The 20,756-nt window shown below is 43.4% G+C and overlaps 2 protein-coding genes and 1 long non-coding RNA gene across 8 annotated transcripts in view; 2 read left to right on the forward strand and 1 right to left on the reverse strand.

The window, feature by feature from the left end:
* The window catches only part of DPP8 (dipeptidyl peptidase 8), an 81,421-nt gene extending 75,506 nt beyond the window's left edge, over window positions 1-5,915 (reverse strand). For 2 of the 6 annotated variants that reach the window (XM_049104031.1, XM_025472448.3), the window contains exons 1-3: window positions 5,708-5,912; window positions 3,863-3,999; window positions 1,029-1,298 (exon numbers count right to left, since the gene is read on the reverse strand). In XM_049104031.1, the coding sequence (XP_048959988.1) occupies window positions 1,029-1,298; window positions 3,863-3,899 (307 nt within the window). In that variant the 5' untranslated portion in view covers window positions 3,900-3,999; window positions 5,708-5,912. Of the gene's footprint in view, window positions 1-1,028; window positions 1,299-3,862; window positions 4,000-5,410; window positions 5,579-5,707 lie in introns of those variants that run through there. The other 4 variants (XM_049104030.1, XM_025472447.3, XM_049104032.1 and 1 more) reach the window with 4 other exon arrangements.
* Window positions 5,916-6,425: 510 nt separating this feature from the next.
* LOC118352854 (uncharacterized) lies at window positions 6,426-14,507 on the forward strand. Its single transcript, XR_004810708.2, has 3 exons — window positions 6,426-7,771; window positions 8,994-9,108; window positions 13,494-14,507. It is a non-coding gene; the product is annotated as an uncharacterized LOC118352854 (long non-coding RNA).
* A 2,209-nt stretch (window positions 14,508-16,716) lies between these two features.
* HACD3 (3-hydroxyacyl-CoA dehydratase 3) overlaps window positions 16,717-20,756 on the forward strand; it is a 40,222-nt gene continuing 36,182 nt past the window's right edge. The window contains exon 1 of the mRNA XM_025472446.3: window positions 16,717-16,974. Within this exon, the coding sequence (XP_025328231.1) occupies window positions 16,888-16,974 (87 nt within the window). The 5' untranslated portion in view covers window positions 16,717-16,887. The remainder of the gene's footprint in view (window positions 16,975-20,756) is intronic.

The raw sequence follows: 20,756 nt of genomic DNA on the forward strand, positions 1-20,756 counted from the left end.
ATAAGTTGGCAATTATTAACCAAAATTTAGAATACACATACTTTCTGTCCCAGCAATTCCACTCTTTGGAATTAGTCCTATTCATAAATTCACAAATGTACAAAATGATCTAATAAAGTGATATTCATTGCCTCATCTTTGTAACAGTATAATAGAAAAACCTGTATGTCCCTTATTAGAGGCATGGTTAGGTAAATATGGCACTATTATAAATGAAATAGTATTAGGTTGTTAAAAAAAAAAGAATGCATCTATAATTACTGAAGTGGACTAATGCAGAGTATCTCTAAAAATATATATATGTATATGAATGAAATAACTTGGGAGAAAGGAGTAAACCTATTTTTAAAAATTTAATAAACAAAAGGCACTTGGGGTGGCTTAGTCGTTCTTTTTTTTTAAATTCATTTATTTATTCATTCAGAGAGAGCGAAGAGAGAGGCAGAGACACAGGCAGAGGGAGAAGCAGGCTCCATGCAGGAAGCCTGATGTGGGACTCGATCCTGGGTCTCCAGGATCACACCCCGGGCTGCAGGCGGCGCTAAACCGCTGCGCCACCGGGGCTGCCCAGGGACCAACTCTTGATCTAGGTTCAGGTCATGATCTCAGGGTTGTGAGACTGAGACAGTGAGGGGCTCAACCTGGAGTCTGTTGGTCCCTCTCTCTGCCCCTCCCCTACTCATGCTCTCTCATGCTCTCTCTAAAATAAATAAAATCTTTAAAAAAATGTAATAGACAAAGAAGTCAGTGGCACAATACATTTAATTCAGATCTTAAATCTGGAGTGAATAGGTTCAGGAAAAAGACATCAAAACCAGGCTTGGTTTAAAAAAATGAAAGCAGCAGGTGTTGAAGAGTGGTTTTATGGTCTGTGTTCCTAATCTGACCATTCCTAAAGAAAGGCATTTTATTCCTTTAAATGGAACATTACTGATCCATCATTTACTCAACAAAATTTGGGTGTCAATTGTATCTGGATTTTGAATGAAAACAGCATTTCCTCTCAGAAACTATGACTTCATACTCACCAAGGTAATAGATCCTGTCTGAATGAGGCCCATCTGGATCATTCCTCTTCACAAACATAAAATCATGTGGGGCCTTAGCCATCATGTAGCCATGATATTTTCTGGTATCAGCAAGGAGCTTTTTAAGCTGACTCCAGGAATATCGCTCAACATAAAATGGCTCCAGTTTAGGCCGATCCTGTGATTCAATATTCTCCTCACACTCTGCAGTTTCAAATATCTCAACACCCAGCTGTTCTGTTTCCATTGCTGCTGCCATGTTGCATTTTCCTGGAAAAATAAGGCACATGAAGTTGTTCACAGGCCTGCCTTCTTCTTTATATTAACGGGAATGATAGTCTGATAGTGTTCCCCCCACCCTACCAAAAAAGGCAAGAAAAAATGCTCTTCAGGACAGTTGCAATGAAACCTAGCAAGAAAAGTAATAGCTCCATCTTCTCTGTGTTCAGTTTAAAAATGAGATTTAAAAAAAATGAGGTCATGTCTGTTTCACTGTGACTATAAATCCCTTTAGGAACTTTTATAAAAGGCTGTCCTTACATATCTCTTGCCAAAATTCCTTTTTTCTTTCCCACACTGGAAGGAAACAGGCCATATGCCAGTTGGCTGCAATGCTCCATCCAAGAGTATGTCAATAGTGAATCTAAATGTGCTAAGGGAGTTAAGTGTTTTTGCACTTAAAAAAGTAACACAGTTGATAAACGTGAACTTCAGTTAACAGAAATAATCACGACCAATTAGAACAGTATTAAACTTGCAGCAAACAATGTACTTGTAATACACTTCCTAGGGCACTCATTAAGATAATATAAATACTGTTTCCGTTTCAGTGGAACTCCAAATAACAAGACTTAAATGGCTGGTACGTTTTTCTTTGTCTTCTGCTCTTGCCTAGATATCACTATCTCACGATCACTTTAGGCGACTATATGGAATTTATGTAACTATTATTACAGATTATGTAACTTTAACTCTCATAATTAAATGAGAGAAAAAAGATACTATCTTCAAGCGGCTTTAATTAGTTGAAGTAGTTTATGCAAAAAAAAGCATTTAATGTTTGTATTATTGATATTCTGATTAAGTTTGAACCCAATTTTCCAGTTCAACCCCAAAACAATGTTAATATTTCATCTACTAATGATGTTTCTTCTCATTTTACAAATTCAGAAGAGGATGTATTTTTCTTTATTTCAATATTCAAACAATACTTGAATATTTAAAGCAGTAACGTATTAGAAAAAAAAACAAGAACTGTCATCATAAGCCATTGTGTGATATTCTGACATGCACTATTCATGAAATTATCAAAAAGAAGCAACATATTCTGGAGCAACCCGTGGATGTGGGAAAGAAATAGATTACATTTATGTAACTACCTCTAGAACAAGAATCAATGCATGGTTGTATATTTAACATGATGTCTTTTCTTAAAGTTCAATTTCTCAAGTTAACAAGAGTCCAGGGTAACTACCAACCACAGAGTAAAAAGTAATTAGCAGGTATAGGTCGTGAATTAGTTCACCAGGGGAGCATCATGGCATGCGAAATGAACTGAACTGTGTGGCCAGGATAGTCTGTCTTTTTTCAAGCTACAGTGAACTGTACTGCAAAAGTGACAGAAAATTCATCCAGGGAGATCCCGGGGTGGCTTAGAGGTTTAGCATCTGCCTTTGGCCCAGGGTGTGATCCTGGACCCTGAGACCGAGTCCCACATCGGCTTCCTGGCATGGAGCCTGCTTCTCCCTCTGCCTGTGTCTCTGCCTGGCCCTCCCTCCCTCCCTCTCTCCCTCTCTCTGTCTTTCATGAATGAATTAAAAAAAAAAAGAAAGAAAATTCATCCAAGAATTATATCAAGTATCCAACCTGTAACATTTACCTCCAGGGATCAAAATCCTAACAGCTCAGCAGAGAAAAAGTCATTTAGTTCAACTGCTATTTAGCACACTGATAGTAAGCGGCAGTATATGACAGTAAGATTGTCCATCTAAAAGCTAGAGGGAGGGGGATCCCTGGGTGGCTCAGTGGTTTGGCGCCTGCCTTTGGCCCAGAGCGCAATCCTGGAGTCCCGGGATCGAGTCCCATGTCGGGCTCCCGGCATGGAGCCTGCTTCTCCCTCCTCCTGTGTCTCTGCCTCTCTCTCTCTCTCTCTCTCTCTCATAAATAAATAAATAAATCTAAATAAAATAAAATAAAATAAAAGCTAGAGGGAGGCCTAATTTCTATCAAATGTCAGTGGATCTAGTTTGATTTCTAACAGAGTGAGGGACAAATGAGAGAAAAAGCCACACAAACTGTGCTCATTTTTCTCAGCTCTCCATCTGTTAAATCTGGAACTTCATGTCCAAACCACTGTTCACAAGAATAAGGCTAGGGAATAGAACTGGGAAGCTCAGCAGGCCGACTTCCCAAGGCTTACTGCCAGCTTCTTGAGTCACCATTAACTTGACATCTCTCCTATGTCAAAGTTGCATTAGCTCACACTCATTAATAGCAAATTACCTGCTATTGCTGAATTGGGTCTCTGGACTATTTCTGTCTCTCTCTGTACACACACACACACAGATTTTTACTGTTCAAATGACATTCTACTACTCTGTTTATAGTAAACGAATACCCCACATTTTCTAGGATAGATATACTATATAATGTTAATTTATACAAATGTGTAACAAAATTATTTAAGTTGTAGATTTCTTTAACACCTTATATTGAAATATTCTCAAAATTCTAATTTCAAAAATTAGAAGAGAGAATCAGCATACATTGTCAACACTGCATATACTTTACTCCCCCACCTACCTCTTCACTTAAGGCCCTTCCTTCGTGCCTACCTGATTGTATTTTCATCTGCTCAGACCTCTTCCACATTCAAAGAGATCTTTTTCAAGTGACTCAACTTCAAGCATAGATCCCTCTGCTCATCTTGCTCTCTTCTCACAGGAGTCTTTCCTTTTCTCACCATCCAACCCTGCTCACCGGGATAATGAAATAAGTTATAAGGCTGTTGATCATTATTGAAATGGATCATATGTGGCCAAAAAGATTAACTCTAAAATCTCAAATAGTATTTAATGCTGATATAGAAATATTTTTCTTGGTGTACTGTAATGCCTGAATTACTTAATATCTGCATTTTAGTATAAAATTATAGCCTTTAAAAAATTTCAGGAACATATAGCCTAATTTACTCAAAAGGATATCCTAATAAGGTAAACCCTGACATCTAGATATACATTAAAAGGAAAATTATGGAAGAACTTTAAAAAGCATAAAAGCCACACAAACGTGAGGTTGCTCAGCGGCTATTGCAAATCCTCAAAAATGACAGATGATTAGTAACACTTATTCCATGAGCCTGCTTTTACATTAATACACTTGTACTATTTTCAATAATACATACTGAACTGGTTGAAGACAGTACACTCGGTAGAACAACCAGTAAGAATTATAGAACAGGCCATTTTTGTGGAAAGGGAACTAAGTTGCATTTAGCAGTTTTTTTTTCATAGACCAAGAATGTGCCATCCATTTTAAGTGCATTCCACTTTTGCACCTTTCCAGCTAGATTCTGAAAATAATTAGGTAACTTTTCCATAAAAAAGGAAGCATTAAGTTGGCTGAAATTCTGGCTTAGTAAAAGAGAAAAGGGGATCTGTGATTACACTTGTGACTTTGTTACCAGCTTTAATTCTGGGCTCTCATCGCCCAGGTAGCTGATGGAGAGAGATGTGGTGGCCAAATGGAGGGAAAACAGTGAAGTTATGTTAGCATAAGAGCAATGGACTACGATGTCAGGCCACCTTCCCATGCACCAAGCCCCTCACTCAGAGAAGAGCATCTTGGGTTAGAGAATAGCATCAGGACTCCTGAATTTGGACCTACTCAAATGTCATTCCTATTTTTAATCCAAGAGTCAAACAGTCGCCCAGTTGAGCACCCCCATGCCTCACTGATGCCTGACTGTTGCACTCCTCCGGGTCCACAGCCCGCTGGGAGGTTCATTAAAACAGACTGGGCAAAGAACTCGAAAGCTATGAAGGGGGGAAGAAGAGGAGGAGGACAGGTGCAGCAGAGAATGCTGAGGATAGACAATGGGGGGGAGGGGCGATGCCAAGTCTTAGAAAGTGTGTGGAGGGAGAGGTGGGGGCAGGGGACTGTAGCTATCCTGCCCCTCGGGGTGGAGGGTGAAACAGGATGAGAAGGGGCCATCGAGCAAGGAGGGAATCGATCTAGAGTGAGGCAGGAGGAAGGACAAAAAACACCGGCTGCGAAGCCAGGAAAATCTCAGTCCGGTTCCGATCCGCCACAGTCCAACTTTAGGCGGATCCTTTCGCCTCGGTGCGGGCTTCCGCTTCCTCCTCCGTAAGCCCGGGCAATACCTGGCTCCCCACCCCAGCGAGGCTCAATTAAGATAACGGACGTGGAAGCCCAGGGGCCAGCACCCGGCGCTGGCGGGGCGCCCTGGTGGACGTTGGTGGACTCGGAATCCCAGAGCCTCGGCTTCCTCTTCCGGCACGCCGGGCCCCGCCACCAGCTGTGACCCGCGCGGGGCGGCGCGCAGAGCCGGCTACCCCGGAGAGCGCGCCGGGCGGTTCCCCCGTGAGGCGGAGCGGGCCCGCCGGGCCGGGGCCCAGGCCTCGCGGGCGAAGGGGAAGGAGAGGGAGCGGATACTGCACCTTCCCCCCCGGCCCCGCCCGGAGCGTCCCGACGCGTGCTACGGAGCGGGCCTGCGCCGCTTCATGCCGCGCCGCCTCCACTCCCGGCCCGGCTGCGGCGGCTTCCTCGGCGACGGAGCCGGCGGTAACCCAGGCGGCGAACACGGCACTTAAAGGCGGCGGCGGCGGCGGCGGCGGCAACGGCGGCGGCGGCTGCGCCTCGGCACTTCCGGTTCCTCGGGACCCGCCCTCCGACCAACGAAGGCCCGGCGAGGCCAAGAAGGGCGCCGCTCCCTGCTGGGTGGGGTGCTTCGCCACAGTGCCACCTGGTGGCTGGAGGAACGAAGTGGGCTCGGGCATCGGACGGCTGCCGGCGGGGGGCGGGGGGGACCGGGGGAACGGGGACAGAGATGAACCCCAGAAACAGTCATCGACTTGCTTGAAGTCGCAGGGACGCACTGTGGCGCGTCTCTACTTACCCTTTTATTTTTCCCATTCAACAAATCTATATTGAGCGCCTGCTATGTGCCAAGCTGCGTTGTAGACGCTGAGATCAGAGCAGGGAACAAGCCCACCCTTCATGGAAGTGACAGAGGGGAGAGGGACCGAGGCCATGGGGGGTCTTCTCAGCGGCTCACTGTCGTGGTGAAAAGAAATCTGCACTAAGAGTCAGAAAGCGTGGCTCTCCTACTCATTAGGGATCTTTAGCGGGTCACTCAATCTCTTTGAGCCGTGCTTTTTTTTTTTTTTTTTTTTTTTTTTTTTTTTTTAGAGCCATGCTTTCTTTACCTGTAGAAGAGATATAACACATCAGTGATAATTGAGGAAAACCCTATGTGTCACAACACATAAAAATGAGAGTGGGAGCTAGGGCACAGAAGTGAGTGACTTGCTATACTTGCAACCAGAAGCAGGTCCCTTGACCCGCAGTTTTTGTCCTATTTTACACCATGCATTGGCTGGAAAAAAAAGAAAAAGGAAAAGAGGAAAAAGGGAGCCTGGGGATGATTGGGAAAGTGGCAGGTGTAGATCAAAACAGTGGGAAAACTGGGCGTCTCGGGTCTTTCCTATTATTACAAGGAACAATGTGTCAGAGGTGTGTGTCATTAGGATTTATTATAATAGCACTAATAAAAGGCCCATTTGGGTGCCATGTTCCATACCTCATTATGTAGTTACTCACTTTGAAGCCCTTTTCCACCCCATTGATCTCCCTTAAAAGAAAGGTACAGTCACTTTCACTGGGACTTCTCTGTGAATTTTCTGCAAATGACCTGAAAGTGGGTTTTAAGGTTTTGAATGCATATGCGCATACTAACAAAATATGATGTACTATCTTGCAGTTCATTTCATTCAACCAGGTGTTTGTTAAATTGCTGCCATGTGCCTATCACTGTTCTAAGCACTGAGGCTACAATACTGAATAAAGTAGATAAGGTCCCTTTGAGCAGTTTACATCCTAATAAGAGGGAAAAGACCTCCCAAAAAGCAAGCAAACAAAAAATATATAATTTTATGGATTAAAAAAAAACTCTGGAGAGGTTAAGTCATTTGGCTAATTATGGATTGATTTAGATCAGATTTCTTGGTTTTCTTTTTTTTTTTTTTTTTTTTTTTTTAGATTTCTTGGTTTTCAATCACATTTTCTCTAGGTGGGCTTAAAAAGCCTCAAACCAGAGAAAGCTGTAGGGTAGTATCTCTATCATGTACTCTGGCAACCTCACATGTCAACCTCATGGGCCTTGAACCAAAGGTTATCTGAATCTTAGCAGAATGCTTTGTGATCCTTCCAGAAGGGCAGAGGATGGGAAGCTTATGAGGATCTTAAGGCAATCTCTCCTGACAGTTTCTCATCTCCCAGGTTCTGTTGAGGTGTGGGTTTTCTGCCCTACTCTGTCGGAATAGAGCTGCAAAATAATATAAGAACCGCTTAGCTACAGTCTAGAATTGGCTCTTCAGTGGCTGGGTATCCCACAACTCACATTGCAGTTGTTTGCCCCTTCTGTTTCAGTATTCTCTGTTTCTCTGTGGGACAAGGACTACTGGCAGCTGGCACCCTAATGCATTCTTCCTTTTGTTGTATAGGTAAGTAATAAACTGTCCAAATCTAAAGTGGCTCGTTGTATCTTTACTGGCTGACTCAGTCAGTCCTGGGTCTTGCCAAGCCTGTGTGTGTGCTTGACAAAGCCTAGTCAGCTTTTTGGGGCCTTGCACTAGGAATTCATCAGTAAAAGGCAACTTGTCTAGCACATAAGGCTAAATAAATAGCAGGAAATGTTGACACAGATCTGTACCTTTATGACAAAATAGTCATGTTCTGGCATAATGGATGGCAGGCAGTAAGTGTGAGTAAAAGCTAAGGTAGCAAGGCCAAGTGAGAACCATTCTTAGGGAAATCTGGGCTGCATCCTGAAGCTGTGCCTGTTTGAGGCAATCAGGTTCTTGTCTAGATCTGGGCTTACATTTTATTTTATTTTTTTAAAATATTTTATTTATTCATGAGAGACACAGAGAAAGAGAGAGAGGCAGAGACACAGGCAGAGGGAGAAGCAGGCTCCATGCAGGGAGCCTGACGTGGGACTCGATCCCGGGACTCCAGGATCACGCCCTGGGCTGAAGGCAGACGCTCAACCGCTGAGCCACCCAGGCATCCCTGGGCTTACATTTTAGAGACCCTGACAGTTTTCTACACTGGCCTCATCAGAGACCAACCTTGACAGCCCTTCTGTGTCTAACACTCCATGATCTTTAAGCAGTGGTACTTCCCCTCTGGTACTCACGGGTAAGAGCATGCACTCTGGAATCATCCAGATATGGGTTCGCATCCTGGCTCACATCCTCTCCTTACTAACAATGATATTGGGCTTTCCTAAGCTTGGTTTCTCTCATCCGTAAAATGAGTTCAGTAACATCACTGAAATGAATGAATGAAATATATAATGTGTTTAAAGTGCTTAGCAATGCCTGGCGCACATTAAGCATTCCATTTATTAATTCTATTTATGAATGATGGTGATGATGGAGATAACAGAAACCTTTCCTCTGAGGAGGAAGGAAAGGAAATAAGAGGCAGCAAAGGTAAACATGAGCCCTGGATGTGTCCCAGGGATCTGCTATTGAGGCTGGAGCCATATCCCCAGGAAAGACCATCCTGGCTCTGTCCCTCATGTCCCTCATCTATCTGATCTTTACACACGCACACACACACACACTACATCTATACCTACACCTAAAATCAAAGAATCACATAATCAACACATTGAGAGTGATTTTGGAGATGATTAAGCCTGATTCTTTTATTTCACAGAAAGAACAACAGAAGCCAAAGAAGGAGTGTGACTTGCCCAAAGTCACACAGCTGCTTATTGGCAACTCTCACATGAACTCCCACAATCAGTCAACCACATGTACTAATCTAGAAGGTAGGTTTAGAGCAAGACCCAAATCACAGGAAGAGAAAAATCTGGGAACTCTGGCTTCCGAGGGGCATGCTCAAAGTCCTGCTGGATAGCACTACCTGTATCACCTCCAAACAACAAGCATCATTCTTCCAATTTGAACACAACATTCTGAAATCATTATAGAAAGATCCACTCATCATTCCACTACCCTACCATAATTTTTTTGTTTTGTATACATATTTTGCATATGTAGAAGAAGCAATATTTTCAAGCCACATACAGATTTGTACTACATTTAATTTCCTAAGTTTTTCCATAATTCAACCCAACCTGTATTTACATGGCCCATTTCACTTAACAGTAGAAAGTGTAATCTTGATTAATTCCAGGCAAAGTCAATCATTCAATTCCATATCTGTCCTGGTGAAGGAGATGATGGCCAGTCCCTGTTCTATACCAGGATCTCTTAAAAACCTCCTTCATCCCAGCTGTACTGGTTTGGATAGTGTCCTTCCCAGATCCATGTCCATCCAGAACCTCATAATGTGACCTTATTTGGAAATTGGGGTTTTTTTTTTTTGAAATTGGGTCTTTGAAGATGTTATTAGTAAAGGTAAGATCATGTTAGAGTAGAGTGGGTCCCCAATCCATTGACTGGTGTCCTTATAAGAAGGCCATATGAGAAAAAAAAAGAGAAAGAGAGAAAAAAAAGAAGGCCATATGAGGAAATAAGAACAGGTATATGCACAGAGAAGAGCATGTGACAATAGAGGTGAAGACTGGCATGATCTTGCATAAGCAAAAGAGCATCAAGGATTGCCAGAACCACCAGAAGAGATTCTTATCTAGAAACTTCAGGGGAGCATGGTCCTGCCAGCATCTTGATTTTTGACTTCTAGCCTTCAGAACTGTAAGAAAATAGATTTCTGTTGTTTTAAGCCTCCCCACCCCCAATTTGTGCTATTTCGTTACGGCTGCAGTAGGGAACAAACATACCCCCTAATCCTCGGGTATGACCTTCTCCCTATTCATGAGGTACCTAACAGATCATGAGATCTGTTGTCTCTTAGTCTCTAGTTGGCAGTTCACACTGTTCTGTTCCTCTCTGCCCAGTTATTGGCCCTTCTCACAAATTCTCCCTCAGCTTTACCCACATCGAGAAAGCCTTGGGCCCTCTTACCAATCTTCAACCTTTATCCCCACTAGATGACTGCTTCTCTAGGGCCTTGCACTAATGCCTGGGCATGAGCACAGGTCTTTTCTTTCCCTAGATCCCTAAACCTTCATGAGTGTCGAGGGGAGATCCACTATTCCCTTAAGAGGAAGTGAAGGCAAGATTCAGGCTCCTTCTCAAGGACACTCCCTTGGTTCCCCTGCTCCTTTTAAAAAAACCCACCTGGGAGGCTCAGTTAGTTAGGCGGCTTGCTCTTGATTTGGGCTCAGGTCATGGTCTCAGGGTCCTGGGATCAAGCCCCATGTTGGGTTCTGCACTCAGTGGGGAGTTGGCTTGAGGGTTCTCTATTCCTCTTTCTCTACCCTTTCCTCTGCCGGCTCTCTCCCTCAAACAAACAAACAAACAAACAAACAAATAAATCTTTCAGGGTGCGTGGGTAGCTAGGTTGGTTAATTATCCTACTTTTGATTTTGGCTCAAGTCATTATCTCAGCTCTTTATCTGGTTCCACTCTGGGCCTGAAGCCTGCTTGAGATTCTCTCTCTCTCTCTCTCTCCCTTTGCCTCACTCCTACTTATATGCTCTCATGAGCTTGCTCTCAAACAAACAAATAAAATCTTTATTAAATCAAGCAATCAATCAGTCAATCTTTATAAAAATCCTCCTGGGGTTTTACTGAACTCCAAAGTCAGGTTTATCATTTGTGTAAATTCCATTGAGCAGAGTCCCTTACTTCTCTTTTGACTTTATTTTTTTAAGTCTACATATTATTCCAAATATTTTATTGTATTTTGTTTATTTTTAATTTTAATTCAAATTAGTTAACATATAGTGTAGGATTGGTTTCAGGAGTAGAATTTAGTGACTCATCATTTACATATAACAACCTGTGCTCATCACAGGTGCCCCCCTTATTACCCATCACCCATTTAGTCCATCCCCCCCTCCATATATTTTCTGTTTTACATGTGCATCCAGGTTTAAAGAGAAGAATTTGGGGCACCTGGGTGGCTCAGTTGGTTAAGCGTCTGCCTTCAGCCCAGGTCATGATCCCAGGATCCTGGAATCAAGTCCCACATTGGGCTCTCTGCTCAGTGGGGAGCCTGCTTCTCCCTCTATCTGTCTCTCTCTCTCATAAATAAATAAATAAATAAATAAATAAATAAATAAATAAAATCTTTAAAAAAGAGAGAGAAAAATTTGATGTCTCTGTTCTCTGTTCCCATCATTAAAACTGCAGAAGAGCAAGGCTTGTCACACCCTAGCCCCCTAAATTGGGAAGGATCAAGGATTGTAAAGAAGGAAAACAAAAGCACAAAATACCTCCCTGTATTGTAGCATTGTGTAAAGTTGTAATTGGAATTTTTAAAAGTTTTTAAATTTTTATTTAAGTCATCTCTACACCCACCATGGGGCTTTAACTCACAACCAAGAGATCAAGAATTGCATGTTCTCTGACTGAGCCAGCCAGGAACTCCCATAACTGGAATTTTTGTATTTTTTCATAAACATTCTCTTTTTTTGATATTTTTTATTTATTCACGAGAGACACACACGCAGAGAGAGAGAGGCAGAGACACAGGCAGAGGAAGAAGCAGGCTCCATGGAGAGAGCCAGACATGGGACTCGATCCTGGGTCTCCAGGATTACGCCCTGGGCTGAATGCGGCACTAAACCACTGAGCCACCCGGGCTGCCCTCATAAACATTTTCAATATTGCTAGTTTCTAATTCACCATTTTGAATTGCTGTATTGTTTTTCCCTTTAGTAGTTATACTACCATTCATTTGGTCATTCTCCTTGTGTAATTTCTAATGTTATACCATGTAACTCTTGGACGTCTTTATATATACATCCTCCTTTCTTGAAGTTATTTTTATTTTTTTAAATTTATTTATTTATTTATTTAGAGTGAGTGAGTGAGTGAGCAGAGAATGGGGCAGAGGGAAGGAGAGAGAGAGAGAATCGCAAGCAGACTCTATGCTGACCATGGAGCCTAACTGAGCACTTGATCTGACAACCTTGAGCTTATGACCTGAGCCGAAACCAAGAGTTGGACGCTTAACTGGCTTAGCCACCCAGATGCCACTCTTAACACTGTTTTTAAAATAAAATGCCCAAAAGAGAATTACTAGGCCAATCAGTTGAACATCCCATTTTTCTTGTTACATATTGCACAACTGCTTTCTAAAATGATCCACAAATTTATATGGCTCTTAGCTACGTTAAGTATGGGTGTGCCAATTTCACTAAAACCTTTCTATCACTGGGCATTATTGTCCACAAGTATATTTTAAGCATCCACTCTCTGAAACACATTGCACTAGATGCTATAGGATACCAAAAGGCAGCAATCTGTGTTCTAGAGAGATTTACAATCTAGTTAAGGAAATAGATTATAAGCATATAATGCACACCTAATAGAAGCTGATTACAGGATATGGTGGGCTTGAGTTTTTTTTCCACTTCCCTCATATTTTGTACCTTGGGGAGCATAGCACAAACCAAGCTCCAATAATAAAAAAAGGGCATTTTTCTATTGATTTTCTTTTCCATATTTAAATATTTGAGTAGGTAATATTACCACATGACTCCAAAATTTTGACATATGGAAAGGCATACAGTAAAAAAAAAATTCTACTATATGGGTCCTCTACTATTACCCAGTTTCCTTCTCCACAAGAAACTGGTGTTAATTGTTACTTGGATATACTTTCCAGTAATATTTTATGATATATAAACAAATGCATATAGATAGATGATTATTCCTTCTACTATTCCACTGTGTTTTACACAAAGGGTAGCATACCAACTCTCTGCACCTGGCAACCATGCAGGCAGTTCAGAGGGTCAGGAATTATCAGGTAGATCAAACTGAATAGAGTGCAAAGGCCACTTCCCATACCCAAGAAAGGTTGAGCCTGAGATGGGGTCATTTTGCATATTTTTCTAAACTATAGATTGACAGAGACAGAGGGGAAGTTTTTTTCTGTCAATGACTGGTTGCAGCGCCCACCCTCCTGGGATAGCTAGGAGGTTACAGGGATATGAGCTGGGTTCAGACAACGTCCCAGTAGGCGCTGGGGCTGACCCAGTGAGTTTCCTCTCTACTCTCAGCTTTGTGCTGTCTAGATAGACAAACAGGATTTTGGTTAAGGATATTCAGCTGGGTGATTCAGGGTAAGGCACAAAACGGCCAAACTCTGCAGCTCATCTTCTAAAACTTCTTCCAGGAATGGAAGATTCTTAAAAAGGTCAACAAGGAGAATGTGCATGATTGCCTATCAAAGGCTGGAAAAAAGCTTTAAGCACTGAGCGTGTGCTTCATCCATAACAAGTATTCAGCAAATGCCTCCTGTGGCCTGAGAAGAGAGAGATGGCCCTGGCTTTTCGGGATGGGAAGGCTGCATCCAGAAGGCAGGACACACAGACAGTGCTTCATTTGCATTTTTATTTGACTAGTATTATCATAAAAACCTTAGCTTTACTTACTTTAGCTTGGCAATGTTACCTGGCTCTGCCTTTTTATGCTCTCTCCCATCTTTTAGTTTTATAGTTTACCCGGATGCTACTCATTTCCTTATTTCAATTTTTTTCTTACTGGATTTCTCCTGGAGAGAGGGGTCCATAAAAACTGGCCTTTTTGCAGGAAAATTTAGAAATAGCTAATAAGATCATCAGAAAGGACCGACTCTAACTCATTTGATGGATATGGAAACTCAGGCCAAGAGAAGCTTCCAGTAAGTTAACCGTGGTTAGTTGAACCAGGCTGAATAGGCCCTCTTCCTTTGGATCTTTCTTATGGAGGATCTGAGGCAAAATTCAATCTTCTCGCTTAACAATAGCTTTTACCTTGTATGGAGGTCAGCTGATAAGCCTCAGGTTTTAAGTATGCTGATCTGAAATGATTTTTACCATTTATTACAAACCCACCACCAGAATGGCTAAAATTAAACAGAAAATACCAGGGAAATAAAGCAACTAGAACTTTGAAACATTGCTTGCAGGTTTGTAAATTGATCAGAACTGTTTATCTCCTGTGTCAACCATACTAAAAACAAAAATAAAAAACAATTCTGCTTATCTACTAAAGTATAACATATACCTACCCTATGACCTATCATTTCTACTCCTACGTGTTTATCCAAGAGAATTATGTACATTTATATATCAAAAGATAGGTACATAAATGTTCATTGCATTCCATTATTTTAATAGCTAAAAACTGGAAACAATGCAAATGTCCTTCATCAAGAGAATAGATAAATAATTTATGGTGTATTTATACAACGAAATACAACACTGCAGAGACAAAAACCATTCCATTTATATGAAATTCAAGAACAGACAAAATCTACTTTATGGTAATAGAAGTCAGAATAGAAATTTTGGAGGGAGGGAGGGAAAGCAAAGGTATACTGATATGAGAGAACCCTTGGGATTCTGGAAATGTTCCAGATTTCTCTAGATGGTAATTAATTACACAGGTATAAATGTAAGTAAAAATTCAGCTTAAACATTTAAAATTCGCTCATTTCCTGTATACCTCAATTATTAAAGTGCCTTATATTGGATCTGCATTGTATTAAAGGCAATGCAATAAAAACACTTCTAGCATTTCAAAAATATTCTATTTTTAAAATTCAAGGCTATCAAGTTTACTGTTTTCGTTATCCCATAACCAGCAGATTGCATCACCTCTAACTGGTTTGCCTATTATCAATTCCTCCTCACTGAAAGGTGGTCCTGCCAAGCACATATTTGATTTGGCTAATTGCCAGTTTAACAAACTTCCCCGGGCTCTATGTGTCTGTGGGATACAGGACAAACACCTCACTGAAGCAAACAAAGACTTTCCTAATTCACTCTTTATCTGCCTTTCTAGATTCAGGGTGACTTCTGTTCTCCATGCCCTTAACCCCCAGCACACAGAACCTTCCATATCTCTTCACCTTTGGACTCCTGCTCCCAGGGCTTCCACTATTCTACCTCTGCTTCTTCCTCTATCAAATCCCTCCTCACATTTCATTGTCCAGGTCTCAAGGATTTCCTCTCATATGTCCACCCATAGTTTCCAAAACCCTCAGTTCCCACTTTCCTGCCTTTGTAAGCTCAGTGCATTCACCATATACAAGCTCCCATATTTTATACTCTCCACCCCCTGAATTAAATGTTTCCGGAGAGCACACAACATTTCTCTTCATCTCTGGATCCCTGTGCTCAGCACTTTTGCTAAACAAAAGGGGGCTGACGGAACTGAATTATAAGTTTCACTTCTGTCCCAGACTTCTGGTTTTCACAGTAATGCTGCTTCCTATTAAATTCTTCACCGTAGCAGACCCAAAAATGAAAGTGGATACAGACGAGGATAGCTTAAAGGAGACATTAATTAGTGTTGTATCTACTTTGGGTTTCCTATTTTAAGAGAGACAAGTCTCCTGCTCTGTCCAATAGGATAGTGGCTAGTATGTCACTGTTTAAATGAATTAGAAGTAAATAAAACAGAAAATTCAATTGCTCGCTCTCACTAGCCACATTTCGAGGACTCAAAAGCCTTGTGTGGCTAGTGGCTACCATACCGAGCAGTGCAGAATGGAACATTTCCATCACGCATAAAGTTCTATGGGCTCGGGGGATCCCTGGGTGGCTCAGCGGTTTAGCGCCTGCCTTCAGCCCAGGGCGTGATCCTGGAGTCCTGGGATCCAGTCCCGCATCAGGCTCCCTGCATGGAGCCTGCTTCTCCCTCTGCCTGTGTCTCTGCCTCTCTGAGTCTGTGTCTCTGATGAATAAATAAATAGAATAAAAAAAAAAAAGTTCTGTGGGTTCATGCTAAAAATCTCTCTAGCCTTTAGGCTTATGAGATCTCCCCTCTTTAGAACACCCTTCCATCCTCTTTCCACAGCGCTTCCCCTATAACCATCATCGTCCTTATTATGTTTGCAATTGCAGGGTTCCAGGGCAGCAGGGACTGTCTCTTGCTGCTGTCGCTCCAGGGTTTAGCTTTGAAGCCCAGCGCAATTAGTAGACACTCAATAAACATTGAATTAGTAGGTGATAGAATGGGAGGGACCTTCCAGATACACCAGTCCCACGCTGATCAGTCCTTCATGCCTCCATCATTTTTCTAATGAATTTATTAATTAGAGACACAGAGAGGGGCAGAGACGTAACAGGGAGAAGCAGGGGAGCCCCAAGATCACGCCCTGGGCCAAAGGCAGGCGCTTAACCGCTGAGCCACCCAGGCATCCCTCGTTTTTCCTTTTTAAGCCTGTCTTAAAGCATCGCGCCGGGGAGGAGGGCAAAGCGCCCCGCATGCACCTGCTGATTCCCGACCTCCCCGGCGGCCTCCTCAAGCTGCGGCGTCACGGGCGCAGGCCCCGCCCCCTCCCGCCTCTGCGCGGCCCGGCCCCGCCCCCTCCCGCGGGAGCCCGCGCCGCCCCCGCCCCCGCCCCCAATCTTCACTGCGCAAGCGCGGCCCCGGAGCGTGGGGTGTCTCGAGGTTGCCGGCTGCCGGCGCTCAAGAGCGCGGGGGTTTGTGGCCTGCGTTCGGCCGGCTCCAGTCGCTCACTCCCCGAGGCAGGCAGCGAGGCGCCGCGACCGTCTCCCCGCGCCCCGGGCAGTGTGGCCATGGAGAATCAGGTGCTGACGCCGCACGTCTACTGGGCTCAGCGACACCGCGAGCTGTATCTGCGCGTGGAGCTGAGTGACGTGCAGGTAAAGGCCGGTGCGGACGGCGGGACGAACGCGGGCCCGCATCCTGGGACCCGCCGATCTCCCCCATCCCCTTTGTCCCGGAGCGCGCGGGAGAGCCTGCAGTGCGCCAGCGGGTTCGGCGCCCCCGTGCACTTTGGGCGTCCAGGCCCAGGCACAGGCTGGCCCTCGTCGAGGAACACCCGCACACCTGGGGCCTGGGGCGCGACCCCCTGAGGGCTGCAGGTGCCTTCGGAGGCTGCGTGAGCCCTTCGCGGCCCTCGGAGACTGCCCCGGGCCTTCTCTTTGTTCGCAGTCTGCGGCCTGATGGAACCCGCTCTCGGCCCCGGAGGCCTGGCCGTCGAGGTTCGGGTGTGCCGAGGCCCTTCGGGTCGTGGGAAGAGCTCTTTGGGCCCGGGGTGCAGAACGACAGCGGCTTGCAGGGTGGTGGCTGGACGACCCGCGCTGGCCAGCGAGGTCCCGCCGGGCCGGTCCGACGTTCGCAAGGCCCGCCTCTGCCCCCCGCCCCCACCCCGAGGGGCCACACCCACCTTCCAACCGTTCAGTGATGGAAATCATTCTTATTAATTTTAATTTTAAAATCCACAAGACCCAGAGAAAGTGGATTCCTTCCACCCCCCTCCCCCCGTTTTGAAGGGTTGGGAGCTCAGGCTTGCGGAGTTGCATAGAGAACTTAAAAATTAAGTTACATCGAGCATTTATGTTTGATTTCCTTAGCCCCCTGTGTGAACAAGCCGATGCCTCCTAAATGGTTGGAGATACCAGGACCTGTGTACGCCCTGCCTCTGTCCAAACCATTCAGGATTCCAGGTTTTGAGAAACTGGAGTTTTTATCTCGAATGTTCTTTCTCCAGTCATCCTGACTCCCTACTTCTCCAGGACACCTATGGCGATTTGTAACCTCTTTCACTCCATGTAACTTTCTCTGCCCCCTGAGTCAGTTGTTTATGTTTCTATCTGTCCCCCTGTCTGGCATATTTCTTGCAAAGTGTAGGTGCTCTTTGAAGTGTGGATTTGATTTTGTTGAATTGAATCTCTGTTTCTGAAATTTAAACCTGTTTTCCCGCTGAAGGATAAAGACAGTCCTGGCCATAATGCCTTTAAATAGGATGTGGCATTGCATGGTGTGTCATTTAATGTGTTAAACCAAACTGGATTATATTTTTGCGTCAGAAGATGAGTAAATGTTCTGTACTGTCTCCCTCTACTCTGCTCCAGGGTGTTGCAGTAAAGAAGGAAACAAACAATCATTATTGATGGGGATCAAAGTCTCCATCTGGAGAGGGTTTTCAGTAAGTGAGGAACATGTGTTATGACAGTCTCTTTTTAAAAAGTAATTTAGTCAAGCATTATGTAGACCAATTAAACTCAGGCCCTACCCTCTCTAGGTGTCATCATGTAATTAAGGATGTACTATTCTGGGATACTTTTCAAAGCCGCAAACACTAAAGGTGTTTTTAGGGGACTAGGATGGTGGTGGTGGTCAGAAGAAATAGAAATTAGTTGGACAAGTGAAAGAATGCATCATATTTATGTTTGCCTTGAGAGAGCTAAACCTCTTAGTTAAGAAAGATGAATATGTGTTAATCATATTTGGTATATTTAGAAATATGAAAGGCATACATTTGTAATGTATTATGGTTAAAGAAATGAAAAGGTGGAGGAAAAAAATGGAAGTTTCTTTTGGAGAGAGAAATCCTTTTATTTCTGGGAAAAAATACCTCCCCTCCCCCCCAAGCAATGTGTTAATACCACTCATAAAAGAAATCTACCATGTGTGAGGTACTAGAGATTTACAGAGATGAGTCAGACAGCCTTGGCTTTCGAAGAGCATACTATCTAGAAGAACCATACAGGCAAAAAGTTTTGTGTAGGCATATGTTTATGGTTGAATTGGAGTTAAATTTGAACCAGGTCTCTGGTGTTAAAGGAATTTGTTACCTCTCTTATGTTTAGTTAGAGATGGCTTCCAGGAATGAGATGAAGTTTTCTTGTCAATCTGAGATTAGAAGAACTTTCTAGAAAGAGAAGGGCATAGACTCTTAGGTTGTCTGACTTATACCATGTCAATGCACGACAGCCAAAGACTGCCAGGGAAACACCTCTGGTTAAAAAGTTGGGTTTATTACACATTTCAACAAGGGAGAGCATAGCTCATGGGGGACAATGCTGTCTCATTAAGGGAGTTAGAACTGATTATAGGATTTGGATGCTGTCAGAAAACAGAGGCAATTCTGTGGTTGGTTATCAGAATAAATCTTATCTGTAAGGAGGAGAGACTAGTAAAAGAATAAAAGTAATTGGTAGAGAAGTAGCAGTCTCATTTTGGCCAAGAGAGAAGTATTGCCTGCTATTTTGGGGGTGGCATAGTGGCCACATTTTTGTCTGTGCTTATGCAAAATTATGAAATGACCTATGTCTCATTTCATCAAGGTTTCAGAATAACCTTGTCCAAGGTTGGTATTCTGTGACATTATGTTCAATAGGAGAATAACATGGCCGAGTTGTGAGTGACAGGCCACCCCCTGAATGTGAAGCCTGCTCTTAAAAAAAAAAAAAAAAAAAAAAAAAAAAATCTCACTTAATTGCTCCATCTAGGGCTGTGGAACTGGTAATTCAGGCTCTGGATTGAGCAATTCACTTATTCAATGAAAACCGTTTGTGGAGCTCCTACTCCTATCTCATTAAGCTGGCTGCTGGGTTGTTGGACAGCTCTCTGTTGCTCCCTGTTTCTTGGCGTTTCCCACACCTTGTATGTGACTGACATTTACTGTCGAATTGCAGTTTGAGGGCATCAGCTTTGTTCCCTTCCCTTTCTGAGACACAGAGAACTGTCCAGTTTTCACATCTTTATTCTGTCCTTGGAGGTGCAGGGCTAGTGCCTACTGAGAAACCACTACTGATGTGAGGGAGGAATGGTGTACAGTAAAGACTTCCAGTGGCAGCATTGTCTGTGTTTGAGGTAAGCAATAGCAAAGATGCCAGCTGGAGTCCAGTGGGCTAGGGCAAGGTTATTTTCAAATAGAGTTTATTTTCAAGATAAGCATAATAGACAAGTTTGTGCCAACAACCATAGCTGTTAAAGCATTTGTTCGTTTATCAAGGTTTTGGTTTGTAGATTTTAGTTGTATATAGACAAAGTGCATACCTTTGTTTGGGAGCTGTTTGACAGATACTGTCCTTGTCCTTACTTGGTGGACAGTCTGATAGAAAGAGAGGTAACCAAAGACATAAGATTGGGTTCTTGTGCTTCTACCTCCCATCTGGTGGCTATGGATGATTCACGTAATCCTATGTGCCTCAGTGTCTTCATCTGAATAAATGTGAATACACCTAATTTACAGGATTGTTTTGAGGTCTGAATGGATAATGGATTTGAAAGTGCTTTGTAAATTCTAGTTTGCTATTCTTTTTTATTGTTTAAGATTTTATTTATTTATTCATGAGAGAGAGACACACACACACACACACACACACACACACAGAGGCAGAGACACAGGCAGAGGGAGAAGCAGGCTCCATGCAGGGAGCCCGACATGGGACTCCATCCCGGGTCTCCAGGATCAGGCCTTGAGCTGAAGGCAGCACTAAACTCCTGAGCCACCCGGGCTGCCCATCTAGTTTGCTATTTAAGTGAAAGGGTTACTATTATAATATTAAACTTTAGGTGAGAGAGAGAAACACAAAGAGCAGTAGAAAAGGGTAGAGTCTATTAGCAGAGTTTTCCATATATCAAAACATATTGTATAGCAGAGGTGGCTTTGCATATTAATAGGAGAAAGGAT

Source organism: Canis lupus, chromosome 30 (genome assembly GCF_003254725.2).
Source record: "Canis lupus dingo isolate Sandy chromosome 30, ASM325472v2, whole genome shotgun sequence".
In the NCBI taxonomy this organism is placed as follows: Eukaryota; Metazoa; Chordata; class Mammalia; order Carnivora; family Canidae; genus Canis; species Canis lupus.